The sequence below is a fragment of the Ictidomys tridecemlineatus genome, chromosome 8, assembly GCF_052094955.1.
Source record: "Ictidomys tridecemlineatus isolate mIctTri1 chromosome 8, mIctTri1.hap1, whole genome shotgun sequence".
Lineage (NCBI taxonomy): Eukaryota > Metazoa > Chordata > Mammalia > Rodentia > Sciuridae > Ictidomys > Ictidomys tridecemlineatus.
In genome coordinates this window covers 86883389-86907412 of record NC_135484.1, presented here as the reverse complement: position 1 = coordinate 86907412, position 24024 = coordinate 86883389, and the positions used below count along the sequence as shown (strand labels likewise).

Sequence of the window (24024 nt, the reverse complement as noted above, 5' to 3'; positions counted from 1 at the left end):
ATTGGTGTTAGTTCCTCTTTAAAGGTTTTGTAAAACTCTGCTGTATACCCATCCGGTCCTGGGCTTTTCTTAGTTGGTAGTCTTTTGATGGTTTCTTCTATTTCCTCTATTGTTATTGGTCTGTTTAGGTTGTCTATATCCTCGTGACTCAATTTGGGCAGATCATATGACTTAAGAAATTTATCTGTACCTTCACTATCTTCTATTTTATTGGAGTATAAGGATTCAAAATAATTCCTGATTATCTTCTGTATTTCTGAAGTGTCTGTTGTGATATTGCCTTTTTCATCCCGTATGTTAGTAATTTGGATTCTCTCTCTTCTTCTCTTCATTAGCATGGCTAAGGGTCTGTCGATCTTATTTATTTTTTCAAAGAACCAACTTTTAGTTTTGTCTATTTTTTCAATTGTTTCTTTTGTTTCGATTTCATTAATTTCAGCTCTGATTTTAATTATTTCTTGCCTTCTACTCCTATTGCTGTTGTTTTGCTCTTCTTTTTCTAGGATTTTGAGATGAAGTATGAGATCATTTATTTTTTGGTTTTTTTCTTTTTTTAAGGAATGAACTCCAAGCAATAAATTTTCCTCTTAGAACTGCTTTCAATGTGTCCCATAGATTCCGATATGTTGTGTCTTTGTTTTTGTTTAAGAAGTTTTTAATTTCCTCCTTAATGTCTTCTAAAACTCTTTGATCATTCAGTAGCCTATTGTTCATTCTCCAAGTGATGCCCGATTTTTCCTTCCTTCTTTTATCATTGATTTTCAGTTTCATTCCATTATGATCAGACAAGATGCATGGTATTATCTCTACTCCTTTATATTGTCTAAGAGTTGTCCTGTGACATAATATATGATCTATTTTTGTGAAGGATCCATGTGCTGCTGAGAAAAAAGTGTAACTACTTGATGTTGGATGGTATATTCTATATATGTCAATTAAGTCTAGGTTGTTGATTGTGTTGTTGAGTTCTATAGTTTCCTTTTTTAACTTTTGTTTGGAAGATCTGTCCAGTGGTGAGAGAGGTGTGTTGAAGTCTCCCATGATTATTGTATGGTGGTCTATTAGACTCTTGAACTTGAGAAGTGTTTGCTTGATGAACATAGCTGCACCATTATTTGGGGCATATATTTTATGATTGTTATGTCTTGTTGGTGTATGGTTCTCTTGAGCAGTATGTAGTGTCCCTCTTTATCCCTTTTGATTAACTTTGGCTTGAAATCTATTTTATTAGATATGAGTATGGACACTCCTGCTTGTTTCCGCAGTCCATATGAGTGGTATGATTTTTCCCAACCTTTCACCTTCAGTCTATGTATATCTTTTCCTATCAAATGCATCTCCTGCAGGCAGCATATTGTTGGGTCTTGTTTTGTGATCCATTCAACTAGCCTGTGTCTCTTAATTGGTGAGTTTAAGCCATTAACATTTAGGGTTATTATTGAGATATGGTTTGTTCTTCTAGCCATATTTGTTTATTGATGATACTAAACCTGGTTTGTTTTCCTCTTTGATTACTTTCCCCCATTTACTGTCCTACTTCCCAATGTTGGTTTTCAATGTTATTTTCCACTTCCTCTTCCTGTAATGTTTTGCCAAGGATTTTTTGAAGAGAAGGTTTTCTAGCTGCGAATTCTTTTAACTTTTGTTTATCGTGGAAGGTTTTAATTTCATCTTCCATCCTGAAGCTTAATTTCGCCGGGTACACAATTCTTGGTTGGAACCCATTTTCTTTCAGTGTTTGAAATATGTTATTCCAGGATCTTCTAGCTTTCAGCGTCTGTGTTGAGAGATCCGCTGTTATCCTGATTAGTTTACCCCTAAATGTAATCTGCTTCCTTTCTCTTGTAGCTTTTAAAATTCTTTCCTTATTCTGTATGTTGGACATCTTCATTATAATGTGTCTAGGTGTGGATCTCTTATGGTTTTGCACATTCGGTGTCCTGTAGGCTTCTAGGATTTGGGATTCTGTCTCATTCCTCAAGTCTGGGAAGTTTTCTCGTATTATTTCATTGAATAAATTATTTATTCCTTTGGTTTGGAGCTCTGTGCCTTCCTGTATCCCAATGACCCTTAAATTTGGTCTTTTGATATTATCCCATAATTCTTGGATGTTCTGCTCATGGTTTCTTAGCAGTCTTGCTGAGCTGTCTATGTTCTTTTCCAGTTGAAATACTTTGTCTTCATTGTCTGATGTTCTCTCTTCTAAGTGATCTACTCTGCTGGTAGTATTCTCAATTGAGTTTTTAAGTTAGTTTATGGTTTCCTGCATTTCTAGGATTTCTATTTGTTTGTTTTTTATTACCTCTATCTCTCTGTGAAATTGATCTTTTACTTCCTGGATTTGTTTGTCAATGTGATCTTTCATTGTCTGATTTTGCTGTCTCATGTCTTCCTTGAGACTCCAGATCATCTGAAGCATATATATCCTGAACTCTTTCTCTGATATTCCCTCTGTTGCAGCTATTGCCTCTTCAAAAGTTGAGTTGACCTGCATTGCTTGTGGTCCTTTCTTTCCTTGTCTTTTCATACTGCTGCGTGGTTAAGAGCCGGGTGGGTGGGGCAGCCGCTCCCAGAGCGAGAGATGGACCTCCTGTGAGAGCCCGGATGGTGGAGGGCACCTGACGGTTGGGCGGGGCGGGCAGTGCAGCTCCGGGTGCCAGCCGCTAGCCGAAGCGGGTGCTGGCTGCGGGACTAAACTCTTGCACCCGCCGTGGAGCCGCCTGTGGAGCCGCCTGTGGAGCCGGGTACCTGCGGCCGCGTGGTTAAGAGCCAGGCGTGTGGAGCAGCAGCTCGCTGAGGGAGAGATGGGCCTCCTGTGATAGCCCAGATGGTGAAGAATGGCTGCCGGTTCGGGCAGAGAGACCAGCCGCCAGGTGCTGGCCGCTTGCAGTAGCGGGTGCTGGCTGCAGGACTAAACACCTGCACCCGCCGTGGAGCCAGGTAGCTGCAGCGGAGTGGTCAAGAGCCAGGCAGGTGGGTGGGGCAGCTTCTCACTGAGCGAGAGATGGGCCTCCCGTGCGAGCCCGGATGGTGAAGGGCGCCTGCAGGTTCGGGCGGGGCGGGCCGGCCGCTTGCGTTAGTGGGTGCTGGCTGGGGGACTAAACACCTGCACCCGCCGTGGAGCCGCCTGTGGAGCCAGGAAGCTGCAGCCGCGTGGTCAAGAGCCAGGCAGGTGGGTGGGACAGCCGCTCGCTGAGCCAGAGATAGGCTTCCCGTGAGAGCCGCTTGCAGGAGCGGCTGATGGCTGCAGGACTGTATCTCTGTGCCCGTGTGGCCAGCCAAGATCCACTTCTCTGGGACAAACTTGTCACTTCCAATAAACCTACCAGTTCTCGGCTGCTCTCCTGTTAAGGGAATTTTGTTAGAAGTTCCTCCGTAGGTAGGCTGCAGCTGTTGGAGTGGGTCGTTTTGGTCCGGTTAAAGTGGAGACATTGGAATTGCTGCTTCCTCGCTGGCCGCCATGATGGATCCCCCCCACGTCTTTTAATACTACTCCATCCACCTGGAACAGTGTAATTTCTGCCTCCTCATCCTTGCCGCAGGCTGCACGGCTGGGTCGTGTGGGCTCTGCCAAGCTCTCAGGCGGGCCTTAGCTCCGCTCCTCCCCCCGTGCTCACCGTGCACCGCCTGCCGCCTTCCTCCTGGGCGCCTCCGCGCGGTCGCTGTCAGTGCACTCTGGCTTGCAATCTTGCAACCCGGCTGGGCACAAAACACAAGCCAGCCAAACAGAAACAAGGTTTTATTTTGTAAGAGGCTGTGTGCGTCGCGCTAGCAAACCGGTCCACACACGTCGACACATTTTTTTTAATCCATTCATCCATTGAAGGGCATCTAGGTTGGTTCCACAGTCTAGCTATTGTGAATTGTGCTGCTATGAACATTGATGTGGCTGTGTCCCTGTAGTATGCTGTTTTTAGGTCTTTTGAGTATAGTCTGAGAAGAGGAATAGCTCAGTCAAATGGTGGTCTTTTCCCTGTTTTATGTGAATACAACAATGATAGAGGATGACAAGCATGGTTAAAGCACTTGCTTGGGACTATAGAACTGGGTCTGTCTCCATTAACTAAATGATGGGTGATCTTCAGTAAGTCATTAACTTTGTAGTGGCTTTTTTAAAAAAATTACAGTATCTAGTCATATGGTAAGTTTTTAACATTTAAAAATGTATCCTTATTCTTTATATAGTAAACTTTGTGAATTACTAGAAGCATACCAACTGTGTGTAAAGGGATGGAAAAAGTGTGCTGTGCTTAAGAAGTAAGATAGTGTTCTATGTGACCAGAATTCTGGGTGTGGTTATATGTGTCATAAGAGGTGAAAGTGAAAGTTTTACTCATGGATTAGTTTGGAATTGATTCTGTGAATGACAAGGTCAGACTAGGGAGCTCTTAAAATATTATTTGAAAAATAACATCTGATGTTCTTTTTAAGAATATAAATCTTAAGGACTCATGCCTGCAGTAGTCTAGGCAGTTAGTGACTAGTAAGTACAGCATGTAATACAACAGTGGCAGTACCGTTGATAATGGGAGAAGCCTAGAGAAATATTGAAGAGATAAAATCATTTAAAACTTTTCTCAGAAGGAAGACTCCAGGATAACTCCTGAGCTTGTCCTTAAGCACCTAGGAAGAAAGTCACGGTATATTCCTGGATGACAGTGGTGTGAATTTCATAATAAGTAGAGTTGACACAAGAGTGTGATGTAGATGTGAAACTTCCAATTTTGTCCTAACAGTGTTTTATTTCGTTGCTTAAAAACATTATGCATTTTCTGAATTTGTAGCAACTACCAAAGGCTGCAGTAGATAAATCAAGATTTGAGAATATCTAGAAATTGTGCAATGGTGTGAAAATTGCTCTCTGTAATTCCACATCATCATTAAAAAATTTAAATTGTATGGTTTATTCTTAAAAACAACAATTGAAAGAGAAAAACTTCCCCTACAGACAGTTTCATGAAATTAAAGGAATGGACTCTGTATTAAATACTTCCAGAGAGTTCCCGAGACCAAAAATGGTGGCCCTTCTTTTCCAGCAGCTGGAATCCAAAAGATCTTGAAACCAGTCCTGAAAGGCTTGCTCCTATGCAAGAAATCCTGGTGGCTTTTGAAAGGAAGATAGAGAACTATTCTGGAAAATTTCAAGTGGTAGTAGAGGTGAGTCACTGACATGAAGAATTTATCCAGGGACTACCAGTATTTATTTCTCTATTTGTTTTTATTAAAAATATATATTTAGCTAAGGCAGTTGAAAATATTAGTCTTTGTGTTTTTAAAGGTTTTAATGAGTAGAAAATAGTAGAGCAAGTGCTTCTCCCCATCATGTACAAATACATTATAATTTTAAGAAGCTTTCAGCAACCTTATGAAAATATCTTCAGCAGCCATGTGTTTAAGATGATGATACTGAGAAAAGGCATGGTAAATGCATGCCATACTTATGCTTTGAATATATTTTGAATGTAAGATTTGCTTGGATGAAAATTTTTAAATGTGTATGCATTTGCTTTTATTCTTAACCTTTTTGATCCATCAGAAGACTTTGTTTTCCTTAGTTGGAGGAGGTTGTCCCCTTGCTCTGACTTATATGCTGCTTGCATACCCTAGCTAAGCTCCCTATAGTTTAGTACATAATTTAGTTACTTTACTGTAGTTGTTTTAGTTAGGAACAGTGTAGGATTAATATACTGCTCCCCCTCCTCCCTTAATTATCTTACTCAGTTTTCAAGACTGGGTGATATAGGGCATTGTACAGTTCTCTGAATGTGGAAAAATGTAAACTGAATAGTCTTCCTCTCAATTTTGCACTAAGTCATCCAGTTTCCTTCCAGAGAAGCAACCAATTAGGTTTCTTGTATGTTCTCCTTGAAACATTTTATGCATATGTATACAAACATATAGGTGGTATACATTTTTATGTCCTTACACACACACAAAAAATCTTTTGATCTAGAGGTCAGATTCTTGTTTTCCCCAATCTACTCCTCAGGAAATTGGGTAGAAAAGTTTTATTTTTAATAGTTTTGCTTTTCTTTCTCTAGATTTATAATGGACACATAGCATTCATTCATTAAAGCTAAGGTTTAAGATTCTGTTGAGTTTTAATGTCACGCATTTTTGCCATTGGGAACTTAGAAAACCTAATATATTGTAATTATTTGCAATATCTACTATTCTATTATTTCTTCCACTTATCTCATATTTTAAAAACAACCAGTAAAACCCAAGTAAATATGGGGATACAAATTAGTGAAAACTATGCACGTAGCTACCTGAAGTTACATGACACTTTAGTAAATACTTTTGTTGTTAATGGCTGGATATCAGGTACTTTTTAGCATCTAAGGGATGAAGTACAGAAAATATTTCAGGAATAGATAGGAGGAAGGTACAGAGAAAAAATGATGATGATAAAAGAGGGGGAACCCAAGGAGCCACATTTATGAGATGTAGCCTCTGAACTTGGAATGGACTGAATTTGGTTTTAGTTGAGTTGGACAAATAGAAGCATATCTGGCAATAGTTTTCTCACTTAGAGAACTCTACTTTCCAAGACTTTGGAAGATTAAAGCAAAGAGCAGAATTCAACATATGTTATTCTCAGGGAAAATAGTCATTAACTTGGAATTTTAGGTGACCTGTCTGTCATTGATCTTGTGTTTTTATTGTGCTTAATTGTTTCCTGATAACTAACAGTGAATTAAACTTGGGTGCTTTTCTTACCTCTTATCTTTTATCTTCACATATTTATTTCAGTGCTCACTTGTCAGTAAAACTATTTTTGTGTTACTGCTTAGTTGCCAGTCACTGGAAGTACTTTCTTTTTTTTTTAAAATAGTGATTTTTTTTTTAAACACAGTACTGTTACATAAAAATGAACTAATTACATTTGTGTACTTATTCATTCTACCTATTTTCTTTTTATCTAGTCCCACTTGTTGTTATATTTGTTAATTTTATTTAGCTTTTTATATGTTTTAATTTGTTAAAATGACAAATGTAATAAGCAGATATAGATTAAAACGTTTTAAATTAACAGTCTCAATTTCATTCAGACACTGTAAAACATTGAAACCTTAGGACTTTTAGAATGTACATTTTGTTGTTTTTAATGCTGAAACTGTGATTGGAAAAAATGTTTTGTCCTTAAGCAGTTTGGGAATTAGAAATGCTTCATCTGTGTTACTTTGTGATGATAATGTGTTAGGGTATAGATGCTTCTCAGCAATTTAAATAATAATTTTTGAAATTGCATCTCAAGTGATATGTGAAGCTTTGGGCTGTGCTGTTGTTCTTTGTACCAAATTATGGGTTATATAGAGAAACTAAAAAGATTATGTACTAAAGAGAGTAAAATACTTTTAATAGTAGGTTTTGGGATTCTTAACTGTTGTATATTATTATATTTCCAAGTAAAGCCTTCCTTCATAATTATATTTTGTCTAAAGATGATTCAATTTAAAAAGTAGAATACAGAATCCATCTTTCTAGGAACGGGCTGATTTTTCTCTATCATTTTTTTTCTTTTTTTAAACACTTATTCTTTATTGTAGGTGAGCACAATACCTTTGTTTTATTTTTATGTGGTGCTGAGGATCAAACCCAGGGCCTCGCACATGCTAGGCGAGTGCTCTACCACTGAGCCATAACCGCAGCCCTCTATCATTTTTTTTCTCTTTTTCTTGTATTTTTTATTGATGCATTTTAGTTGTACATAATTGTGGGATTTGTTGTTACATATTCATAAGTGTACACAGTATAAAAATACAATTTGGCCAGTATCATTCCCCAGTATTTCCCCTTTCCCTCACCTCTCCCCTCCTTGGTTCCTTACTCTACTAATCTCCCTTCAAGTTTCATAAGCTTCCTCCCACCCACTTCCTGTTCCTTTTTCCTCTCTAGTTTCCACTTATGAGAAGACCCTGGGCCTTCTGAGTTTGGCTTATTATGCTTAACATATTGGTCTCAAGTTCCATCCATTTTCCTGCAAATTACATAATTTCATTTTTATTCATGTCAGAATAAAATTCCATTGTGTTTACATGCCACTTTTTCTTTGTCCATTCATTCATTGATGAACGCTAGGCTGGTTCTATAGTTTGGCTATTGTGAATTGTGCTCCTACTATAAACTTGAGTATGCAAGTATTGCTGTATGATGATTTTAATTCTTTAGGATAAATACCAAGGAGTGAGTAGTGTAGCTGGGTCATAAAAGTAGTTCTTTTTCTTTTTTTTTAATATTTACTTTTTGTAGTTGAACATAATAACTTTATTTTATTTATTTATATGTGGTGCTGAGGATCGAACCCAGGGACTTGAACATGCAAGGCGAGCGCTCTACCGCTGAGCCACAACCCCAGCCCCAAGTTCTTTTTCTTTCTCCCCCACACCCCGTTTTTTTTGGGGGGGGGTGGTGGTGGTGGTGCTGGGGACCAAACTCAGGGCCTTGCATATGCTATGCAAGTGCTCTTCTACTGAGCTACGACCTCCTACCTGAGAGCAGACTAGCTTTAGTGGAAAAAAATAAATAACTAATTAAATTTTAGATATGGTCTACTTAACTGGCATTTATCATAGCTGTGAAGTATAGTTCATTTATTCCTCATTATACTAATATATATTTCTTAAAGTAAAAAATTAAGGTTAACTTTGTATCTGATAGAGTTTTACAATTATTTAATTGTTAAGAATATCAATACATTTTCTGCACACTGGATTTTTTACTTTTTTGTGTTTTTTTAATCTTAATTTTGAGGTGAGCTGTAGTTTGTTGAGTAAATGTCTTTAAAATATACTTTTTAAAATAAGCTTTACAGAAATTTTCATATAAATGATTTAAGATTTTTTTCTTCCCTTTTTCACACTTGAAGTGAGGGAAGAAAAAAAAAGTATTGACAGGGAATGCCATGACTTTTCTAACGCTAGAGAATTTTCAACATTACTAATATCCTTGAATTTTTAATAGTTTATTGGATAGCCTTACAAGTATTCCTATTATTGGAGAAGTGAAAAAAGGTTGAAAATTTAAAGTTTGTCAGAATGATGTTCAGTACTTAGATAGTAGAAGTTAAGATTGTTCTTCCATTATGGAAAACTTAAATCTCCTGCTGGTTACAAATAATAAAAGGCTTAAAGTTTACTTTTTCTTTTAAGAGAAACATATGCCATTTATCCTTTTTCTATCCCACCCAAAGCAATCTGTTTGTCCCAGCTCCGGAAAACTGAGTCATTGATTGTCATAGAATAAGCAACTAAAATTCTCTTTCTCTGTCATTGTTTGTTAAAACAATTTGGATAAGAGAACCTAAAACAGAAGGAACGATGTTTTAGTCACAGAAATGATGTATTTATAATGGAAAGAACATGATAGTACCTTTATATCTTTAGTGAAATTTCCTGGATTCTTATTTCTTCTAGATGTCACATGGTAGTAAGGATTGAGACCCAGAAAACTAGATCTTAGCTCACCTTGGCCATTGATTCATTATATTAACCAACAGAAAAATCATATAACCCCTTTGTACCTCAATTTCCTCATCTGTAAACAAAAAGAGCCTGTTGAGCCCTGACACAAAGAAAAGACCACCAACTCCAATTTTAAATCAAATTAAAGCAAGCTTGTATTTGTGTATGCAAAGAGAGCTGATCAGTGGCTGTCTCTCCTAACACAGGCTAGAGACCAGCCCCACCAGCTTTCCAGGAACAAGGTTTTATAGCACAAAAAGTTGCAAAGGGGAGTGTCTTGAGAACTTGCAGCTAACAGGATTTTGACAAGCATAATGCAAAGGCAGATAGTAGGTTAATGATGTACATGGCATGATCTTTCAAGGTAGGGAGTAAATTCAGATCCCAACATCAGAATTTATGAGGCACCGCTGAGATTTCTGAGAGGGTTGTTATCTGCTCAGGGGGAGCCAGACATGGGTGAGTTCAAGGCGTGGGCAGGAATTACAAACAAATTTAGAAAATCGCAGTAATTTATAGTAAAAAAGAAATTAACTTTTCATGACTTTGTGACGAGATAGTTCCCAGTCTTAAGATGGAATTGGGCTGGGTTCATGTAGCCTGGTATTTGCAAGCCCTACAGGACTTAGTCCTAGTTCCATTATTGAAGCCAGATATACTTAAACCACTGATTGCTTTTGTTGGTTCTGTGAAGAGTTGAATCATGGAGAGACGCATGATTAGGCTTTATTTAATATCTTGCAGATTTGGTTTCCTTCTTATAAAATTAATGTAATAATACCTATCCTAAGGTTTTTTTAAAAAATTTAAACATAAATACACACCAACACAAAGTGTTGAGGCTAATGCTTGTCAGTGTAACTGTTATGTTAATCTTCATTGTATGTTTTCTTCTAATAGATACTGGGCAGTTTGTCAGGGCCAGTGGAACCATATTTTCATAGATTTCTGTAGAGTTCTTATCTGTAGTGTCCTGAAACCTTGAGGACATGTGTTTTGTACTATATTTATTATCTCCTCCCTAAAATGCCAGATTTTTTCCTCTTTTACCCTTATTTTCATTTTTAAATTATTCAATCCTTTATCTTTATCTCCATTGATCCTTTTACTTCTGACCTCCACCTTACCCTTTTCTACTTTTAGAAATTTAGAAACTACTTTGTCAGTGTTGTCCTTATCCTTACAAATGATTTATCTGTATCTGTGTTATCACTGAATCCTTGTTTCTCAAAATCACAACTAACAAAAAACATAAACACCTCTACCCAGTCACTTTTGGCAGTGGTCTTCTCTAGAAATGGCTCTCATTTCACATCACCTCTTCCTTTCAGGTTTTTATGCTTGTTATTTTCTTACTGTCTGATTGTGATAGATGACATCATAGAACAATGTTTACTAATTTATTGTAATGTACATTTATGCCTTGTTTCTGTTTTTTGCCAACAAAATATTAATGACTGGCACTAAATAAACATGACTGTCATATTCACTGACTATAAAACATTGATGATGTTAAGAAGTATACCCATTTTATAGACTATTTTTAGTCTTGTTGAAATTTCCATGAATCTCTTGTTTGTTTGTTAGAAACTTTTACAGTCTTCTTAACTTGCTTCAGTGAAATGTATCTAAATTACTTTGTGCTTCATTGCAAATTTTGTGTAAACCAAGAGGCAATTATTTTTTGATACAGTTCTTTCCAAATGTTTAATGTTGTTATAACTTGTTCACCACGTCTGCTTCCATATTCCCACCATGGCATAAAGAAGCAGCATCATTTAAATGCTTGAAATGGAAAATATTTTCTTTTCACTTTAGAAAGGGTAAACCACACTGGAAGTTTCTTAGTTTTTTCCCTCCAGAGAATTACATATTAGCTTTACTCTTACTAATTCATGCTATTATTCACCATGACATAATAGAGCCTTTAACCTTGTATTGTCAGGCACATAGATTTTTTTTTCTACCCCACAGCTTTGAAGCAGAGGTTTATTTTGCCTTACTTTCTATTTCATTTTAAGGGCTAAATGACAGTGATCCTTAATTATTTTTCAGTTTATCATCCCTTTTACTTCTAGTCCCTATATTCCTTAACTAAAATTGTCTCTAGAGGAATAACAAATCTAGTTTACTCTGAGAGAATACTTACATTCAGCCAAGGTAGAATAGATGTAATGAAGTAAGAATATATTGAAATTTTATATATCTTAAAATTATCAGTTGTGAAAAGAGTCCTATTTTTTTTATTTGAAAGGTGATGATTCTCTACACTTGAGGACTATAACTCAAGGTAAACATTGGGTAAACTGTTAAACCTGAATTGCATTGTCAGTGGTATAGTTGTTGTGTGATTGAGAAATCAGGAAGAAAACATATTATAAAAGTTGATCTTTCCACCAATTAAAATCATTTAATGAACTCTGTTAATAATGTAATACAATATTATAATGTTTATAAATCTTACCTTTAGTTTGTAATGCAACAGAATGTCAAGGAAATCCTATTTGGTGAGTCATCCACCATAGATGACACTGAAACTTAAACTGGTTTAAATGATTATCAAACAGTTTTATGTCTGCTGAGCCATAATTCTTACCTTTGGAGTTCATCAGTTTTAGGGAAGAGGTTTGTATTAGTCAGCTTTATGTTACTTTTGTAAATAATGGAGGCAATTAACTTACAAAGAGAAAAGTTTGATTTAGCTCATGGTTCTGGAGGTTTTAGTCCAAAGTTGCATGGCTTTATTGATTTGGGTCTCCCAAAGGCTCCAGATGGCTTACATTACCAGCCAGGAAAACTGAGAGGTGGGGTCTCACTCTGTCCCATTTAAGGGCCTGCTGCTAAGGGTCTTTCAGTAGTCCCCACCTAAAGGTTCCACTATCTCTTAGTAGTGCTGCCCTGAGGATTAAGTCATTAATTAGCACATGGACCTTTAGGGGATACTCTTTCAAACCACTGGAAGGTTCTATATATCCCGAGCTTGTATGTAAAATTGAGCCATTAGGCACAGAGATATTTTATTTGTTTGGTGGGGAAAAGCTTTCAGTAAAATCACAGGGATTAAGAACTCCTAAGAAATTCATTCTGTAAAATTCTAGATTAGCCCTATTTCACATTTATCTGGCTTCCATTGTGCTCTTGATTGTTCATTGTAAGACTCCTAGAGTGTTTTGAAAGTCAAAGAAAATTGGATCTTGAGTTGTTAACTCTGGAAATGACTGCATACTAGCACATTTAAAAAATCATAAAAATGCCTATAAACTACCAGGAATTTCATTTTTAAGAAGTAATGAATATAAAGGTTGTATTGTTTTCACAGAAAAGATTAAAAAACCTGAACTCACATATATTGAAAAATGTGAAAGATTAAAAATAGCATCTCTGTTTGGAACTTGAGTGATTAATTTCATAGTTATGATTTAAAAACCATTTTTTATAGTACTGGGGATTGAACCCATGGGTGCTGTTCCACTGAACTACAACCACAGTCCCTTGTTTGTTTTGTTTGTGTTAGGGTCAGAGTTGACCAAGCTGGCCTTAAACTTGCAATCTTCTTGCCTCAGCTTCCCCAGTAGCTGGGATTATAGGCATGCACCACCATACCCAGCTTTAAATTAGTTTTTTAAGCAGAACATATATTGGAAGTAATGTTATTTGGTATTTGTGTGTGTGTGTGTTTATGTATATGTGTGTGTATAGGATTACTTTTTAGTGTTCATATGAATAATTAAAATACTTGATTTCCTTGTTTTTTACTACAGTGCATGCAAGATATGGGAAATACTAAAGCAAGACTACTCTATGAAGCCAACCTTCCAGAGAACTTTCGAAGACCACAGACAGATCAGTATCCTTTAGAAATTATTTATTGTGGGGTTAAGATTAACTCCTTTCTACTAGTCATATTTTATCTGTTAGTATTTAGGAGAATATGATATGAATTGTATCACATTCTTGTTCACTAAAGATAGAAATTGATTGGTTCTGAGCTATATTTTGTATATAGTAGGTTCTTAAATAGGAATTTGATAATTTACAATAATATATTTTTTATATTATTATTACTGTGTGTAAAATTTTATGACTGATTCTTCTTGATTGATCTCCATCTCTTGATAGGAGAGTATCTGTTGCTTATTATTTTAAACTATTATTAGATATTTGATTTGTGAGCATCATGAGCATTTAAAAAATCATTTCCATAAAGATTTTTTTTGTTAACTTTAGAGTAATTATGTGAAGCAGTTTGGCATTTATGCTTTAAGAGGCAAAATAAATATTCAGTGTTATGACCTATAATACCATATATTTACTGATATGACCTCTGACAGAGATTGCACAATTGTGCTTGCTTTACATATATACTATTTTTTTTTTTTTTGAGTGGATAGGCAGACATTTTATTCAGGATATATTTCACATTTGTGAAAGATAAAATCATTTGATTCTTTAGATATGTTCGTCAGGTTTTGGTTGCTGTGACCAAAATATCTTATAAGAACAACTTAAAGGAGAAAAAGGTTAATCTGGCTCATGGTTTCAGAGATTTAGTCTATGGTTGCCTGACTTCTCAGCTCTTGTCCCTAGGTGAGGCAGAACATCATGCCAAAAGGCTGTAGCAGTGGAATGTTGCTCAGGTTCATAACAGCCAGGTAGGAGAGAGAGCTAGGAATGTGATCCCCATGGGCATGTGCCCAGTGACCTACTTCCTCCAGTCATGCCTTAAGTGTTTATAGTTACCACCCATTAATCTATTCAAATTATTAACCCATCAAATCGATCAATTCATTGATTAGATTACAGCTCTCATAACATAATCATTTTACCTCTGAACATTCCTGGAGTTTTTTATTCATGAGCTTTCAGGGGATACCTCACATCCGAACCTTAACAATGGGATTTCTAAAATTCATTGAAGTTTTAGAAAGTAGGTTATTGGAATTTGCTCCTTTATAAATATGATTATTTAATTAATTGTAGGTGTTTGGATGCGTCCAAAGGTAATAAATAATATTTTTTATTTTGACAATAAAATGTAGTTTCTTAAAGGTTAATTATATGTTACCCATGTCAGTGGGAAAACAGTTTATGTGGGCTGTGGAAAATAATTTTCTTTTCTCACACAAAGATTCAGGGCATTGTATATTTCTTTCTTTTAAAATTTGGACAGAAATTTTTTAAGTTATAATGGAAAAGTTAGTTATTTGCATTTGTCTTTTTCTTTTTCCATGGCTCCATTCCCTTTTGCAAATTTAGCAATCTGATATCCAAGGGTATTTTTGTTATAGAAGATCCTAGGGTAAGAGTGGGAGGTGTATTTCTGCTTTAAAAATTGTATGAGAAAAATTGTATGAGTGAGGAAATGTGTGACCTTTTAGATGGTTTTTATTTCAATTTCAGTTTTGTGAGGCAAGTGGCAGAAGAAGCTTATGAGGCATTTTGGTCCAAATTAATTTAGGGGTTTTCAGTATCATGTAGAGCAGTTTGGACCTCATTTCATTGTCACAAGGGTTGATGTGTTTGAAAAGCCATGAAGGGTTTTGAAGCAGGGGAAATATTAAACCATTAACTTTTACCTCAAAGAAAATTGGTTAGAGGAGGATGGACATCCTAGAGGAAGAGAGTGAACATGTAGAATAGTAGTAAAGCCCAAAATGAGCAGTGATAAAACTCTTAAGTTACATAGTAGCATTGAATTAACAGGAAGAAACTGCAATGAAATTTGGAATGCTGGAGCAGTTGGACTAGACTGACTTTGTTTCTGAGGAAGACACTGATCACAAAGATTCTATCTAGCACAGATGACTGTAAAAGCTTGTTCACTGAGAGAAGGAATTTATTACCAGATGGAGGTTTAAGGGTTAGAAATGAAAGATAATGAACCACGCTCCATTACTTTAGGCAGATTGAAGTGTCTGTTGTACATTTACATGGAATTATCCATTTGGTACCTGGAAATAAGAAAATGCAGATTGGAGAGTCACTTAACATAGAAGTGATTTATAGTGTTAGGTGAAGTTGTGTTTACCACAGGTAGTAGTAATTCTTTCTTCTTGTTTTTTATTGAGAATTCTAGAAGTGCTCTCTCCTTCTCCTCTGAAAAATGAAGACATCGTGAAAATCCTAAGGAAGAGAGCATGGGGGAAGGAAATATAAGCAAAAAATCAGTGTCCTAGATAGTTGTTTCCAGCTGCCTGTTGGTTGCACTAACTCTTTGTATTCTTGCCTGAGTTGACAAGAAATTCCCTTCATTGAACAATACACTTGTTATGGAAATTTTTGTGTACTGGGGTGATTGGTTTTGTTTGGGTTGGAATATGTAGGGGTTCTCTTGAATATTATGGGAACTGGGGATAAATTACCTGAGGTTCTTGAAAGTTTAGATTTTTGTTTTTTATATAATACTTTATAGATTAAAGCAGCTTCAGAGTTATTTAATTCATCACCTTGAATCCATGTTGTTTTTAAATGAGCCTAGATGATACTCAGGGAAGGATAATAGATGCCTTCTTAGTATCCTAGTATGTTGAACTTTTCTGTACAGTCTTAACTTAGTCTAACTGCTGCAGCATTCTAATTTCATTTTAGTTCCTTCCTGTTCATTTTGTGTATGTTGTAGACAGTTTAACTTAGAGAAATGAAATGTTAATGAGATAGTGTTTTTATCTCATTATTATTATTATTTGGTACTGGGTATTGAACCCAGAGTCACTAAACCACTGAGCCACACCCCTAGCCCTTTTTTTGTATTTTATTTAGAGGTAGGATCTCACTGAGTTGCTTAGGGCCTCGATAAGTTGTTTGAAACTGGCTTTGAACTTGTGATTCTCCTGCCTCAGCCTCCCGAGCCACTGGGATTACAGGCATGGACCTCTGTGCTTGCTTCTATGTCATTATTATTTCTGATACTTTGTCAGATATAGTTTAAAATATTTGGTGGGTATCTAAATTTCAGGAAAGATGAGATTTTTATAGTGAATTAATTGGTGTCTGGTATCAGTAATTCTTCACCTTTGACCCAGTGAAAATAGAATTCTGGAAATCACAGCTGCAATACTTTACTACTTAATGGTTTGCTGGCATCATTATGTACATTGTCTTTTTTGGGGGATACCAGGGATTGAACTGGGGGGAGGGTGCACTTGACCACTATGAGCCATGTCTCTAGCCCATTTTTGTATTTAATTAGAGGCAGGGTCTTACTGAGTTGCTTAGTGCCTTTCTTTTTGATGAGGCTGGCTTTGAACCCTTGATCCTCCTGCCTCAACTTCTTAGCTGCTGGGATTATAGGCCTGTGTCACCACGCCCAGTTTACATTGTCTTTTTAATTCTCAAAATATCTCAATGAGCCAGACATTGTGGGTACATGCCTGTAATCCTAGCTGTTTGGGAGGCCAAGGCACGAGGATCACAGGTTTGAGGCTAGCCTGGGCAATTTAGGAGAACCTGTCTCAAAAATAAAAAGATTTGGGATGTATCCCAGTGGTAGAGTACTTACCTAGCATGTCTGAAGGCCTGGGTTCAAATTCTAGTACTAAGTAAATATAAATATCTCACGGCTCTTTGAAAAGCCTTATATCTTAGTACTTTTATAGATAAAATAGTTTTATTTTATAAGGGAATCTAGTAAGAGAACCACTTTCTCTCCCTCCTTTCTCCTTCTCTCCTTCCTTCCTTCCATTGTTTGAAAGCTCATTGCTTTTTGAAGCCTAACATCTCTGCACTTTTATAGATATATGTCCCTAGAGGTATGTGGAATCAAACTGAGTTAAATTTATATAATATGGGACTTAATTACGTTCGTAACAAGATTTGTTGCTTTTTAAAAGCTTTACAATTTATAATAGTTTTGTAAAAGCTGCTGTGAAAGTGTAATTCTCATGTGGGATGTGGTTAATTATAGGCTGCATGTGCTAACGCATGACAAATGATAAAGCTTTACATTAAGCTTTTCATTATTAGGATATTTCATCTTATCTAAAAACTTTAATTACTTCAATTCCATGAGATCTATTGTGCACCAAAGCTAATCAGCAGTTCTCCTCCTCTAAGCTTTTTGAAGTGTTACTGCTGTCACTGGTATGTGTCTGAAACTGGAAGATTTTTTTTCTTGGGAGTAGATATTAATTTCTGGTTCAAGTGGTATCTTTAAAGAAAGGGAGAAAGTCTTAAAAAACAAATACATATTAAAAGATAAAACGTGTAATAATGTTAAAAAATTTCTGAGCTTGTACCAATTTTTAGTTTTGGAGGAAGGAAGATTTAGACGTGTTTACTGAATGATTTGTGATTATAGGCATGGAGAAGATTTTGGGATGTTTTGATGTTTTATTATTAAATCTCAAATCAGCCACTTAAACTTGAATTGTTAGTAATATATTCCTTATCTTGATACTCTGAAATATTCTCATTCTATTTTTTTTGGTTGTGTTATTAATCTACATTAATGTAGATTATAACTTAAATTGTATATTAAAGGACATCTAGAGCCTGAAAAATGAATTCCCTGATGTTCAATTATATTTGTTCTTTTGTTGTTGTTTTTCATTAACACATCTGTTTAAACTTGATTTTGTGTAAACCTTCTTAGTCCTTAACATAGTTGTTGCTATTCCTCTTGTACCCTGATTATGGATCCTATCTTTTAAAAGATGATATGCCTATCAAAATACCTTTATATTGTCAATAAGAATTAAAACTTAGAATAGTACTTTGTCATATACCGTTCTTTTTTTTACTACTTTACATATATAACATTTAATTCTTAAAATAATCTTGTAAGATGAGTACTAAAATGAGTATATTTTAAAGCGGATGGAACTGAAGCATAAAGTTAGGTAAAAATAGAAACTAACTTCATTTATCAAATGCTTACTGTTTGTTATGTATTATACTAAGTGATATATATATACACACACACATATATTATTTTGTGTGTGTGTATATATATATATAAGCATTTAATAAATGAAGTTAGTTTTTATTTTTAAATATATGTGTGTATATATTGTGTATATGTATGTATGTGTGTATGTCACATACACATTAACCTTGTGAGGTGAGTATGACTATCTTTTTTCTATATCTAGGAATAGGTCTGGTAGATTGGCTAAGATCAGAGTCACAATAACTTCAAATTAAATAAGTGCCTATTGGTATCACAAATGAAGTTGTACAAATTTTCCTTTCAACGTTGTCTAAGTTGTCTGCATAATGACAGTTTAAAGACAGGTTCCCTCTATAAATTTATCATGGCTGTTTTTTGCTTTCAGCATTGAATAGAATTCAGGAGTCAGTAACTACAGGCCTGTGAATCAATTTCCTAATTTTGTCAATGAATTTTTACTAAAACTCAGCTATGCCCACTTATTTTGAAGTTTCTATGGCCACTTTGTAGTTACAGAGGCAGAGTTAAGTAGTTATTAGCTCTCATACAAAACCTAAAATATTTACTATTTGGTGTTATAAGTAAAAATTTGCTAATTCCTGGGATAGTTCTTTAGGTCAACTAACATTTGGAATTTTTTTACAAAAACATAAGAACCTTGTGAGACATTTTTACTCAAAGAAGAAGGTGGACACCGAGAGCAACCAAGGACATAGTATGTTCCTTAAATCACAGTCCTTCCTTGAGTGACTACCATGGAATTTAAAAAATTTCCTTTGTGATGTGCTTTGATTTTTTTTCTTAAAATAATGTTTTCTGTTAAATAGTTAGGAAGGTCCTAGAGAGTTTTCCTATACTAATGCTGTATTTTATTTTTATATCCTTGTAAAACAGTATGTATCAATGATATTAACTTTGACTTTAGATAATTTTTTAAATTGCTTACTACTTAGACATTTCTTGGAAGCATTTATTATTATAAGTGAAACCCTTAATTTTAGCTTCTTGACTTCTCCCTTCCTCAACTTTGCAAGAGAAAATTTGTCCATTATTTTTGTAATCCAAAAGGAATCCCATATGATACACTAACCTGTGTATGATATAGTATGTTTAGTAGAAAAGAGCATTGTATTGGGATCACAGTACAGTATACACTCTTTCCATGTTGCTAATTCTTCATCTATGATGTGAAAATACTAGTATGTCCATTACTGAGTTGTGAGAGGAATTAACAGAAACAATATGCACAATTTACAAAATATGGTGTTTAACACATTGTGAGTATTGCCTGGGTATGAGTTTATTTACTTATACTATAAACTCTAAATGAACCTGAATTAGTTTGGTGGTGGCAGTAGTGAAGGAATTAAAAATTATATATATTTCTAGTTGTAAATGTACAGAATGCCTTTATTTTATGTATTTTTATGTGGTGCTAAGGATCTAATACAGAGCCTCACACATGTTAGGCAAGCACTCTGCCACTGACCTACAGCCCCTGCCCCAGTTGTTGTTCTTTCTGAAGTTGATTTGGATGGTTTTTGTTGAATGGGAAAATTTCCTGGAAAATGTGATTTTTTTTTTTTTTTTTTTTTTTAGGGGCGAAAGGAAAGAAGGTTACAGAACTATAAGCAGAAGTAGTGTGAGAGTAAAAAATTTTAGAGGGTAGTCTTTTTGGAAAGGAATGAATAAAGAGAAATATACATGTAACTAAACTCATGCTTTTCCTTAAGTTATCTGTTTTCAGAGCAGTAGAATTTTTCATCAGAGATAAATATGAAAAGAAGAAATACTATGATAAAAACGCTATAGCTATTACAAATGTAAGTAAATCCTTCAGCTCTAACTGATGTTTGTTGTATAGATATCAAAGTTTACCACATAGGTAAATTTATTTGTTGTAACAATATGCTGGTTATGTATGTTTAGATACTTTAAGTGTTGGAAATTTAGGGGGAGGAGTCATATAATGTTGATCTGCAAAGCAGAGCTTCTGATATAGAAAGGAGCATGTTCTGAATAAGAGTCTAATAAATGCTTATATGACATTTAACAAAATTAATTTTATGAAAGTTTCAAAAATGATTAGGATACTAACAGAAAAGGGAGAAAAATTTATTTTGCTAAATTCTGGGAACATATGAAAAAGAAAAAAGTCTTTCTCCAAGGTCTTTGGTGGGTCTTTTAAAACATGAAACAATTAGCCCAGTATTATTTTAAAGCTTGACATTTTAATTGATAACTGTTGAACATTTTGGTACTTATTAGTTAAGACTTTATTGTAATAACCAAATATGTATGTTAACTATTTCTTTTTATTTTTTTCTGATTAAATTTTCCCATTTCAGTTAATTATAGTTTAAAGCTAATTGCATTTATTGTTAAGATATTTTTTGGCCTTTGATTTCCATATTAATAAACTATAGTTGGGTGTGGTGGCACATGCCTGCAATCCCAGGGATTTGACTCGGGTGGCCGAAGCAGGAGGCCGAAGCCTCTGCAACTTAGTGAGGCCCTAAGCAACTTAGTGAGACCTGTCTCAAAATAAAAAATAAAAGGGCTGAAGGTGTGACTCAGTGGTAAAGTACCCCTGGGTTAAATCCCCAGTACCAAAAATAAGTAAGCAAGCTATAAACTAATCTTTTGGTGAAATAATTTTTCAGGTATTTTGTAGACAACAGTTTTTGTTTTATTTTTGGTCCATATGGAGAAGTGATATACTAAAAAATTTAAAAACTGAAAGCATTGCCTGTGAAATTTGGAAAAAGACAAGGATATCCATTCTCACCACTCCTATTTGGTATAGCACTAGAAATTCTAGCCAGAGCAATTAGGCAAGAAAAGGGAATATAAAAATAAAAATAGGAAAAGAAGGAGTCACCTTATAACTGTAGATGATATGATGCTATGCATAGACGATCTAAAAAGCTTCACCAGAAAACTGCTAGAGCTAATAAACAAATTCAGCAAAGTAGTAGGTTAACAAATGAACATAAAAAAGCAATATCTTTTCTGTACAATACCTAACAGTTCAACATTTTGGTACTTATTAGTTAAGACTTTATTGTAATAATCAAATATGTATGTCAACTATTTCTTTTTTATTTATAAATGATGAATCTGTTGAGAAAGAAATCTGGAAAATGTTCCATTCACAGTAGACTCAAAAACCACCACCAACAACAACAATAACAAAAACTGGAAATAAATCTAACCGACTATAGAACACTGGAGAAAGAAATTGAAGAAGATACAAGACCTCCACTGTTCATGGATAGGCAGAATTAATATTCCTAAATGGTCATGTTATCAAGAATAATATACAGATTCAGTGCAGTATCCATCAAAATACCAGTCGTATTCTTCATAGAACTAGAAAAAAAAAAAACAGATCTAAAATTCATTTAGAAGAACAAAAGACCCAGAATAGGCAAAAGCAGTTTTAAGTCAATAAAGTAATGCTGGAGACATCACAATATGACTTCAAATTATATTACAGAACTATGGTAACCAAAACTGCATGATACGGGCATAAAAACAGATAAATAAATGTACAGAATAGAAGACAGAGACAAACCCACATAGATACAATCATTTTTCAATCATCTGATCATTGACAAAAGTGCCAGAAATATACCTTGAAGAAAACAGCCTTTTAAATTAGTGGTACTGGGAAAACCTAAATTCTTCATATATGGAATGAAACTTGATCCTCCAATCTTTCACCCTACACAAAGATAATTCAAATAACATCAAAGATCTTGGAATTAGACCAAAAACTTTGAAGAAGCTGCATGAAGAAACGTAGGGCTAACACTTCAACATATAGTAGTAACTTTTTCAGTAGGATCCTTAAAACTCAGGAAGCAATGCTAAGAGTTTATAAATGAGATAGCATCAAATTAAAATGTTTCTGTACAGGGAAGAAAACAGCATGAAGAGAGAAGCTACAGAATGGGAGAAAATCTCCACTAGCTACTCTTCAAAGGATTCATATCTATAATATATAAAACACTCAAAAACTTGAGCACCAAAACAAACCCAAACAACCCAATTAATGAATGGGCAAGTGCACTAAAATAATATTTCTCAAAAGAAGAAATATAAATGGCCAGCAAATATATGAAAAATGTTCAACATTGTTAGCAATTAAGGAAATACAAACAAAACTCCACCATGATTTCATTTCATTCTAATTAGAATAGCAACCATCAAAAACACAAATAATTATAAATGCTGGAGAGGGTATGGAGGAGAAGGAACATTTTTACATTGTTGATGGGATTGTAAATTAGTATAATCACTTTGGAAATCAGTATGGAATTTCCTCAAAAGAACTCGGAGCAGAATATGCCCCAACAATACCATAACACTCCTCCTTAAACTTGTCATACTGTAGTGATAAATGCATACCCAAGTATATAGCAGCACAATTCACAATAGCCAAACTCTGGAACTAGCCTGGGTGTCTATCATTGGATGAATGGAAAAGAAAATATGGTATACATACACAGTGGCATTTTATTCTGACATAAAGAATAATGAAATTTGCAGGAAAATGGATGGAACTTGAGACCAATATGTTAACCGAAATAAGTCAAACTGAGGAAGTCAAGGGTTGTATGTTTTCCCTCATATGGAAGCTAGAGATAACTCTGATAAAGAAGAGCTCTTTCAAGTGGCTATTAAGCTTGATGAGACTATTACTTTATATTAAATAGCTCTAAATTAGTTTGTAGCTTTTCTGTCTGATTTTTATAATTTGTCTATTTCCTTTTGTTTCATGTCTTTTTTTAAGTGCTCCAGGATATGTTACTGCTCTTAATTTATTTTCTTATTTTGAGAGTTTTGCAGTAAAGGCATAAAGATGACTCTTTTCCTCTGTGTAAGGCAATAATTTTTAACCCTTTAAACCACTATACCAATATATTTCTTGCCTTTTTATAGCAAACCATTTCAAAATGTTGTGACAAAATATGAAGCAATAAACTAAAAAAGGGCAGTTTTGTGCATTTTCTAAATTCTTACCCCTCTGCTTCCCAGGCCATCTAATATGTCTGTGAACCAATCCTCATTCAATCCATTATATAGAGTACGAGAGAGGCTATGATAGAATCATTCCTAGGGATTTATTTACAGTTGTAGAATGTGGCTTTAACGTAGTACTTTTGAGAAAGCAGAGGGGCTTATATGTTTTATTTTGATAGAAGGAGTTTGTGTATAGAACTTGCAGTGTTGAGTGCTCTGTGGCACTGTAAACATGAGTTATAGAAGAAGGCTTAAAGGAGAAAAGCAAAGTTCAGAGAGGGGCAAAAACAAAGGAAAGTATGTAGAAATATTTTTGTACTAGAAGAAATGTTTACTGATTTATAGTGTCAAACTAGAAAAGATTTTATGTGTGTGTGTCTTATAACTACATGATCCTGGGCACAAACATGGTCACTTTGTCCTCATTCATTATCAACCCTCATTACACTCTTTCCAAAGATTTGTGTTAATCTCCTTTTGAAATTAGATATAGAATGACAGAAATTAACTGTTGAAATCCCCTTGGAATGTTCCTTTGTTTATGTTTTCATTTAATCAGGCAACATTAGTGAGTATGTATCATGTGCAGGGCACTGACATTGATTTAATTGTTGCTCCAAGTAGCTTACTTTCAGCATGTCA

General features: G+C 35.0%; 1 protein-coding gene across 7 annotated transcripts in view; it reads left to right on the top strand.

The window, feature by feature from the left end:
* Positions 1-24024, top strand: part of Smap1 (small ArfGAP 1) — a 179742-nt gene that overhangs the window by 76988 nt on the left and 78730 nt on the right. For 6 of the 7 annotated variants that reach the window (XM_078019784.1, XM_078019781.1, XM_078019782.1 and 3 more), the window contains exons 3-4: positions 13229-13314; positions 20102-20177. In XM_078019784.1, the coding sequence (XP_077875910.1) occupies positions 13229-13314; positions 20102-20177 (162 nt within the window). Of the gene's footprint in view, positions 1-5036; positions 5158-13228; positions 13315-20101; positions 20178-24024 lie in introns of all 7 variants that reach the window. The other variant, XM_078019783.1, reaches the window with a different exon arrangement.